This window comes from Hyalella azteca, unplaced genomic scaffold, assembly GCF_000764305.2.
Source record: "Hyalella azteca isolate HAZT.00-mixed unplaced genomic scaffold, Hazt_2.0.2 contig15878, whole genome shotgun sequence".
NCBI classification, from domain to species: domain Eukaryota; kingdom Metazoa; phylum Arthropoda; class Malacostraca; order Amphipoda; family Hyalellidae; genus Hyalella; species Hyalella azteca.
This window is the reverse complement of record NW_025945712.1, coordinates 99208-109403: the sequence shown is the minus strand read 5'-3', so window position 1 is coordinate 109403 and position 10196 is coordinate 99208. Positions and strand designations below refer to the sequence as shown.

The window sequence follows — 10196 nt, the reverse complement described above, 5'->3', positions numbered from 1 at the left end:
TTCTTTTTTGCATTTTTAGCAACATTTTTTCGAAGTTTTTCACTGCAGTGCGACAGACATTTTTTAGCTTGATTTCGAGCTCTTTGCATGCAGGATATAATCAGAATCGCTGCGAGTTCGTAAATAACGCTTGTAGGCTTCCTTCTTGGTCTTTAGCTGAGCTTTAACTGTACTGTTCATCCACTGGGACTTTTTGACTCCTCCAAGCGTAATCTTAGGTACACAGGCATCAACTGCAGACATAACCGTGTTTTTGAGAAATGACCATGAATCAGTCACGCTCATGTCCTTAATACAGTCCGAAATATTCACCGCTTCACGGAGTTCATCATAATCGCCTTTCGCAAGGTTCAAACGTTCACGCTTCCGAAGCGTCTTATCTGCACAGCACTTAATACTGAAAAGTAATGATTGGTGGTGGCTTTTGCCCAAAGGAGCCTCGTGGCGAAGCTCATCTGTCATTGATTCTTCACTAGTAAACACGAGATCTAGAATATTTAGGGTTTGTTTACCCCTAAAATAGGTTGGCTTGGCGATGTTCTGGATTAAAAATGAGTCTCGCACAGACTGCAAGAACAGGGATGCTGGGTGATTCCCATCTCTAGGAGAAGCCACCAACGATTAACGTAAGCGAGCTGCTGAAAGTCATGCTCGGTAAAAGGCTGTTTAGTACATTATCGTTATCAGAGGAGCTGTTAGGTGATCTATAAAGGACCCCTATGAGGAGGCTATACTTGCCTTTTAGAGTAAGTTCGCACCACACTGATTCTCTAGCTGATAGATGCTCTGCAGATAACTTAACTTGCTGGGCCCTATAAGAAGTTTTAATCCACAGAGCTACACCTCTACTGCATTGCTCTTCATTTAAGTTATGAAAACAATCGAAACCTGGTAACTGAAAGTCAACAGTGCGATTCATATACCTTCCCGAGCGTAACGCAGTCGGGCATCGTCACAGCTTTCGACACAAAGCGCCCACCACAATAGCGCCGTTCTGTCACAGGCCGGAGCGCATACAGGCCAGAGCCCAACTGGCCAAGGCGCAACAGGCCCTACCGCAACAGCTACTCCTAACGTAACCTAACCTAACCTAACATGTGCCGCCTGTTGCGGTAGGGCCTGTTGCGCTCCGGCGCTGTGAAGCAATGGCTGTGTTGTGCAATGCGGATTTACTGTTAGCCGGAGTTACCCACAGCTCATTGGTCTGAGGCTATGTGTAGATATTGCATGCTGATGGTTGGCGTTGGGCCCAGGGCCTGTTTACGAGTCAATTTTGTTACCCACGGCTGCGCTCCCGGTCGGGAAGACCCTACGTAACAATTCAAGATTTAACAATATCGTTAGCAGGGGCGATAAGAAAAAATGAAGTGATTTACTTTATAGTAATGGTTTATTATTTAAGCGGAAAGACGCAATACAGTAGAAAAAGATTAGACAATTTGTTCCATCTCCCTAGCATAGCTGATCATCTGCTCGGCTAGGGTGGTGGAGGGCAGCTTGAGCTCCTCGTGCTGCTGCTTTGTGCCGCCGCTGCCAAACACCAGGTAGCCGCTGCTGTCGTTTGACCAGCCTCTCTGTTGGTGATAAATAAGAATCACGAGTAAAATAACACAAGAAAAAGAGCATCCAAAATACAGAATAAATCCTACTCAAAAATAAACATGTAAGCTAGTCGTAGTGTTCAACTAGTGTTTTTTTACGGAGGTACTAAAACATTCCATTGCTACTCCTGCCTCAATTCTGGACATGATTGTACCGCAGGCCGTTCAAGAGATGCATTACACCATCAGTTCCTGGGCTATACAATGCCTTTAAATCTTTTTCCCATCAATGGTACCTATATCTGGTATAAGACTATATTATTCTATACTAAAAGGAAGGCTATAAATTGTCTATGAGGCATGCTGACTGTAAGTAAGTGGTGATCGTACTGATGCTCTTACGAATATGAAAGCAGGTTTTCAGTTAGTGATAGTGAAATAGTAAAGATATCAGTCTTCCAACAATAATATTGATTTAAACATAAGGTAGGTTACCACTTACCATCAAACAGCAGATTAACAAACATTATTTGAATGCCCTGGTTATGAGTAAGTAGTTTAAGTAAGTAAGTAAATATGAGAGTAAGTAAATAAATTATGGGTAAGTAAATAAATGTTCGTCATTACAACTATCGTATGACAACTGACTCGAAATAATTGGAGTACCTGAAGAGAGTCAGCCATTATTGCAAGTAATTGGCCACAATGAAAATGCTAACAGGTATTTCATTATTATCATTTAAAAGCGATCACAGTATCAGCATGTGCCTGTTTGCAGTATTGTTTACCGGTTCACAGTATTTTATGTACAGTGGGGGGAAATAAATATTCGTACACTTGAAAAATCGTATTTTAATGTACGTATGTAAGTACACAAACTCAACAGGAAAAGTGATTTAAATTATGTATAGAGACACATAGCTGTCTCTTATACACATCTAGATGTGTATAAGAGACAGGGCAGTAGGTGCTGCTNCAATTAGTCCGATGTAATCCCAAAGATGAAGAAGTCTACAACCTTCTTTGAAGCAAAATTTAAAGATCACACCAGATTCTTGCAGTACTCCTTTTTCGAAGGTGCCGCCGCTGCGTATAGTTCGGGGTTTGGCGTTGTGGCCATGGGTGTCACGGAGCAAGTTCAATTCATCGCGGATCTTGAGATGAAGTTGTTCGATAGAGAGACTTCGAGACAATAAGAAATAAGTATTGTATGTATATACATATATATATATCTGTTATCACTATCGTGTATATACCCGTTAGCAGTACCTATCTTGCAAATACCCGTCTGCAGCACCGTATAACTGCATATACCTGTTTGCAGCATCGTATAACCGTATATACGTACCTGTTTGTAGCACCATATAACTGTATATACCTGTTTGCAGCATCGTATAGCTGTATATACCTGTTTGCAGCACCGTATAACTGTATATACCTGTTTGCAGCACCGTATAACTGTATATACCTGTTTGCAGCATCGTATAACTGTATATACCTGTTTGCAGCATCATATAACTGTATGTACCTGTTTGCAGTACCATATAACTGTATATACCTGTTTGCAGCATCGTATAACTGTATATACCTGTTTGCAGCATCATATAACTGTATGTACCTGTTTGCAGTACCATATAACCGTATATATCTGTTTGTAGCACCGTATAACTGTATATACCTGTTTGCAGCACCATATAACTGTATATACCTGTTTGCAGTAAGCCCTGATCTCCGCAGTGTCAGAGAGGTAGAGCATACGACCAATATCCTCAGGTCTGATGCGCTCGTAAGCATTCTCAAGACAGTCGGCAATGTCTTCCCGTATGGTTGTCAGGAGCTCGTCAATGAAGAACTTGTAACGATCTGACGGAACCTCTCCTTTTGCCAAGTAGATCTGGTCAAACAATAGCAATTTTATTTGCGGTGAAATACTCTCAACAATACGCTTAAAGGGAAGGAATGAAGAGGTATAATAACACTGGATACAAACAATTTGGTTTGAATAAATTTCAGAGATAAAAAAAAACACTCCAATGCCAAAGACAAGACAGGAAAATGCTTGAGGAAAACTAGAAACGCATTCAAATATTGACATCGGGAAATAATATCCACAAATTAGAAACTATCATTCAAGTTATGTGACTAAAATGAATACTCTGCAGGTTAACTATAATATACTTTTTATAAATAATGAAATTTTCCAATTTTATAGCACGCTTGATCACAAAACGATTGCCAAAGCAGTTTTGCAATAAAATGAAGTGGGCATTATATATTGTAAGATTATTATATCTTTATTACAAATAATAATTGTATATTATGACTCACACCCGGTATAATTAATACATGGTGTCATCGTACCTTATTGTATGCTCCTTCCATGAGGTATTGCTCCATGGCATGTCGATATACAGTCATATGCTCCATTAATACATGGTGTCATCATACCTTATTGTACGCTCCTTCCATGAGGTATTGCTCCATGGCGACAGGGTGTCTGATGTAGACGTTCTCCTGTAGCACCTCCCGAGGCAGCAGCTCCAGGGCCGTGTGGAACTCCCCGACCTGTGTTTTGTGGTGCATGATAAATTAATTAATGATAAATGCCTATACTGCAAAAATATGAATTCTAATATTCTTCTTAAATAATAATTAATACAAAACCGTAATCCGTCAAAAGAATATTTGATTTTTACAAATAATGAATTTATTTGGTTCTTTTTTAGGAATAGAATAAGTTAAAAATTTGTCGTGTCCCTTCAATGGCAAGGAAATGAGTCAGAAGAGGTTAATACATCTGTTCAGAATTTGGGCTTATGAAGTAAAATTCTCAACATTATATAAGAAACATTAAAAGGTATTGAGATTTTAATAACATTTAGACAGATTTGCCAGAACAATCAGACAGACACTAAACAACCGGTGTCTGATAGTGATTATGTAGTTTTAACTTCCACAACAGGTGTCTCTCACCTATGAATTTTAAAATCTCTGTGGATTTATAATATACCGTATATCCCTGTATAGTGTAGGTATATTTTATATTTCTCTGCCGCCTTCAGCTTCTATTCCCTTGAAATTGTAAATAGAGACTAGGCCAGTCTGCTCATGTTTATAACTTGCCGTATCTATTTCTGCTATTATTTATTCGTATCTATTTCTGCTAATTATAACTTATAACTATAACTTTATATACTATATTGCGTTTATAACTTGCCTTGTTTTGAGCTAGCAGGCATAGCAGGTCGAGACCCAGTAGCTCGTACATGTAACACGACTCAACAATAGCATCCCTAAGGAGAAAAAGATGAAGATTGAGACTATAAAGCGTTAAAAAGTTGAAAAATTAATAGCAATATTAACCAAAAAGAAAAGGTAAAAAATTTGTTATTCAGTCACCGACTGAAATTTTTTTGGCTGGATTTGCAAAGTTAGTTATAATTGCATGAGGATTCACTTTGAAAAAATATACGTGAAAATTATCTCAGAGCAGATGCTTGAAAGTATCTTATAAATGTGTAAAATTTTGGAGACACTCACTTGTAATCCTTATAGTAAACTTTGAGCATGGACATGTAACGCTCAAATAAAGGGATGTCCTTCTTTGCAATGCTCCACAGGGCGCCGATTTCCAGGGTATTTCCTGATGTGGAGAGCAGCAGGTTAGTTATGCACAAACAATTCATAACCAGTTATATAGATGTAACAAATTAAAATTCAATCTTATTTTAGTCCTAAAAAGTATGTAGAAAATAAGCTATGTTATATTTAGTAATACTCTATACAAAAACAATATAGTCAGGGGTTAGACAAATTAAGGGGAAACACCTGAGAAATCCACAAAATATATTTTAGTATGGGCTAGCTATGTCCACCTTTGGCGGCAATTACAGACTCAATTCTCCCAGGTATTGATTAATACAAATAGTTTCTAAAGGAATTTTACCCATCTTCAGTTAAAACTCCCTCCAGCTCTTTTAGCGGATGACGAGGGAAGCAATTTCTGACTTGCTTCCCTCGTGATCTCTAAATTCAACCATAAATGCTCAATAATATTCAGGCTTGGTAATAGTGGTGGCTGGATGATATGCTCAAATTCATTAGAATGTTCCTCGTGCCTTTTTTTAACAATTCCAGCTGTCTGGATAGGCGCCTTATCATCATGAAAGATGGCGTTCCCCTCTGGAAACAGTGCTTCAACTATTGGATGAACTTGGTCTTCCATAATCCCTAAATAGTCACGGCTGTTGAAATTTATATGAAGATAAATCATTGGTCTGTTGGACTACCATGAAATGGCACCCAAGATCATCAGTAAATTTGGAATGCATTTCAGAGCAGCACCGATAGGCTGTAAGAATTATATTAGCTCATGATCTATTATGTTTAAATATGATAGATTATATTTTTCCACTAAACAAACCATGATACTAAAAGTTATTTTAAAAAATTTTTTGTTGTTAGTGCACAGACAAAGTAATAAAAGTATGGAGACAGGACTTTCTTGGCTACGTTTACTGTACTGCAAGCATTTCTCACACCCCCTAAGTATCTAACAGAAATTTAGAGATCATAAAATAAAATTGGGAAATCCTACTTTAACCTTGAAAAACTGATGCTGAAAAAACTTCCACCTTAATTTGTTTTTGGTTCAACAAATTGGGGGTCTGGAATTGGTTCTGGAAAATTGAATCTTGCAAGCAAATCTCATCTACTGGTTTCTAAAGTATGCAACTAGGATTCATAAAACATTAATACCCGGTATCAGAAATGTTAAAAGCAAAATTCTCTTTCTAATAATAAATAACACAATTGATTGTTGCCTCACTTGCCACAAGCAGTTCTTCTTTTGACACTTCAGACCCAGCAGCAGGCAGAAATTGCAGTTTCGTCAATTCAACCTGAAAAAAATGAAGTAGGTAATTAAAAAATGAAAATACTAATCTTTTATTGTTCGATCAAATTTTTTCTTGCAACAAATAATTTCATTTTCAACAATGTACCTATGCAATATATTTCACAGTGTAACCCCCATTTGATTGAGCAATATGAATTACACTATCCGATTTTGAATAACAATTTCAAGTTATTAGAAAAAATGTGTAATCATTGGTAGCAGGGTTTGTTTTAGCTTTTTCATATTTAGCTTTGGCCTAATTTCATAGTTTGGCAGTCACACATGCCTGTTAACAAATACATAAAAGCCAATGCTCCAGATTACACTCTTTAACTTTTAATTTATGACTTGTATAGGTATACTTTTTATTAAAATTTAACCACTGCAAATACCTACTTTTTACAAAATCAGAAATCTAGCAGATGATTTCATCCATACTTGTAGCTCTTTCTGGATAGTAAAACAGTCAATTTAATTTCAGATACGTATAGTCAGTTCATTTTACAGCAAAATTCTTGATCATAAATTAGTATCTACAAATCAACAAGGTATAATTTCAGGATTTTTTTTCAAAAATTAGTGGTGGAAATGGTTTGTTTGTTTGAAATTATTTTTTTAGTTTAAAATATGGCTAAAATTGGTTAGCTTGTAGTCAGGCCAGTCAGCATATAGGTAGGTAGTTTATGGGCCAGAACATGTGACAAAGTCAGAAGGAGCAAGATGTGGAACTGTTCAATTTATAAACAAGCATGGCATAATGGCATGTTTTTTTTGTAGACCTCCATTAATATTGTTAGCATCCCTAGTAATTACTCTCAGAGGTTAATAGTGAATAAAATTTTGAACTAGATCAGCCAATTTGAACTGAACCAAGTCTAAAAAATCCCAAGTCTAAAAAATCCCTCATTAGTCATTTGCCACTATGAATTAAGCATGCCACAGTCTGGATTCTGGAACAGGGCTGGAAAAGTCATACTTTTTATGAAAGATCACAGCTCTAATATATAATTTCAGTAGGTATGAAATCTTGCACCTCTAATGCCATGTATTTTTGTTTGATTGAAAAAATGATTTTCAAAGTACTGTACCCACTTTTTTGCTGTTTTCTATGAATTTCATGTTTTCTTTCATTTTTTTTCAAAAAATTGACATGAATAAAAAGTTTTTAGATTTCTGTTTTACATATGCGTACCAAGTTTCAAAACGATCTGTTTGTAAATGAGAAAGTTTTTAAAAGAGGGAGAAGGTCCCCTTAACATTTAGGTACTGGTACTTAGAAATAATATCAAGCCATGAAATGAAATTTTATCAAAATGCTATAGTTCTTGTACAAAGTACAGCTGCAGCCTGCAAAGCATGAGGCTGATGAGGGTAGGTACCTTTGTTTTGGCAATTTGGGCAAAAAGCACCCATGAATGGGATGAAAATGTTCATGCTTGCAGAGTTGCAGTCATTACAGCTAGGGTAAACACACCATATTCCGACACATAAAGGATGTACCAAGAAATGAATGGCTATAAAAAGTTCACTGTATGCGCAACTCGAGTTCTGATTGCTTTACGTCACTCTTAAAACACTACACTACGTGCCTGCAACAATGAAACGTCACAAACTGTTGCCATATTTATTTAAAAGCCTTTAGAATTCAAATCTACAAAATCCCTGAATTCCAATGCTGTGTGTGACTAAATTTGGCATAATGTGAGACTAATTCCAAGTTCCAACAGNACCTGTCTCTTATACACATCTAGATGTGTATAAGAGACAGCCATTGGAAAGAGCAGAATTGCAGCTTTCAGATGAGCACAAAAACCGAAAAACGCCAAAATTGAAAATTTTAGCCCGGTCGGTCCCCTTAAAGGATTTGGTAATACTTTAGATTAAGTGCATCCAAAAAAAGGCTGTTTTTTAATTATATGTTTTTTGGGGTGTAGATAAAGAATCTGAAATCCGTTTTTGGCGGTCGGCATCGGAAAACCGATTTTTTTCCCCGAGGCTCTAATTCATCAAAAAAATTGGAAAAATCGGCGAAAAAACTAACCTAACCTAACCGTGGTTACAATTTCATGGTTGCCTGCAATGTTTTGGTTGCAAGAGTATATGGGTCACCGAGGCTAAATTAAAAACGCTATAAATCCACGGATATTTGGGCCAAGATTTAACTTGCATTTTATTTTAGAAAATATATAAAAATCCTTTATATTAGGCTTTGTTTTAGTTCCATGCGTTCGTTGATGGTTTGAAATAGTGACGTCATACATTTGCGCGTCGAACTACTGCCAAAACACTAGGTCTTGGCCATCTAGCGGGAAAATATTAAGATCCAAAGAGAGACAATGCACGCTACCTAATTCGTTAGTAAAGAAACCTAAGAGGCTAAGAAGGCACCGCTGGTTTGAAAAATTAAACCATTAATGCGTTATCTGTTAGGTGTTTGTTGTATATAAAGAATATTATGTACATAGACTTAAGGTTAACTCATTATTAACGACTAGTGTTTTCATTGTTAAGTTATCGAACTACTGAAGAAACCTATCGACTATCGACTGCATAAATCCTATCGACTATCGACTGGCATGCGGTTGTTCAACAACCAGATGACCTTGAGATAAATTTTACAATGACTCTCGTGCCACACTATGAGACCTGGGTTGGATGGATTACCATGCAGCAAAGCTTGTCCGGAAATCAGTTGCGATGAGTTCCCGCAAAAAATGTAAACAACGTTTTTTTCGATTGCGTAGTTTCGGTCACATTAGAGCGGTCAGACTGCTTTATTACATGTTCAGTTGACACTTGCTCAAGTTGCTGTACAATCGGATTGTTTTTAGGGTAAAATTAGTTATTTGGGGTAACACGTGTATGCAACCTTCTAAATAAGTTTGTGGCTTATAAATAGTTCGTCATTACTCACCTTAAATGGCTTTTCATTAAAAATTACCCGGCGACACATCTTTAAAATGGCCGGCGACGCTTTGGGCTTAAAAATCCATATATTGGCGACGCTGCATCCACCCTCTGCATCATAGTGACAAACCAGAAATTTTTTACAATCAGCTCATTTTTAATTTCCTCATTTACTCAAGATTTTAACAGATTTCTTATGTAGGAGAATTCTGGTATCCAAGATACTTAACTGGTCTACTTATAGGACTCAAAAATGAACTTGAGGAAGAGTCTAAAAAACTCTCTGCTTTGCCACTATGCTCTGCATAGTGGATCTAAACCAATTTCTCAAGTATGATAATGCTGGTATCCATGAATGATACTTTACTTTACTGGTCTAGGCTACTTGTAGGACTTGAAAATGAACTTGAGGGAGAGTCTAAAAAACCCTCTGCTTTGCCACTACGCCGCCTCACTGTCTGAGGATCATAATATTTTCCCACCAGACCTAGTGTTTTGCAGGAATCTGGTGCACAATAGTATGACCCCTGACCCCACTATTTCAACAATCTACACAAGCATGGAATTAAGACAAAGCTACCTAAATATAAAGGAATAAGTTGAGAAGTGTCAGAATCATGGTGCCAATCCATAGGTTATTCAAAAGAACCTGTTCTTATGTCATTTTGAACCGATCAGCACTTCTTTATGGACCGATCGTGAAACACACCTTCACCGGCAAAAACTTTCACACTTCTGAAGAAGGTGAGCTGACAGCTACACTGGCCGTGGGGTGTGGGTGGACCTAATTTGAATTTGAATGCATGCAGCGATTCAAAATCCTATACACTGTGATAGACATAGTATACAAG

At 37.2% G+C, this 10196-nt stretch overlaps 1 protein-coding gene across 1 annotated transcript in view; it reads right to left on the bottom strand.

Annotated features, from left to right (window-relative positions):
* Positions 1-1368: 1368 nt before the first annotated feature.
* Positions 1369-10196, bottom strand: part of LOC108664743 (26S proteasome non-ATPase regulatory subunit 8) — a 10308-nt gene continuing 1480 nt past the window's right edge. Inside the window, exons 2-7 of the mRNA XM_018151419.2 lie at positions 6370-6442; positions 5082-5184; positions 4759-4834; positions 3990-4106; positions 3250-3435; positions 1369-1574 (exon numbers count right to left, since the gene is read on the bottom strand). Coding sequence (XP_018006908.1) covers positions 1431-1574; positions 3250-3435; positions 3990-4106; positions 4759-4834; positions 5082-5184; positions 6370-6442 — 699 coding nt within the window. The 3' untranslated portion in view covers positions 1369-1430. The remainder of the gene's footprint in view (positions 1575-3249; positions 3436-3989; positions 4107-4758; positions 4835-5081; positions 5185-6369; positions 6443-10196) is intronic.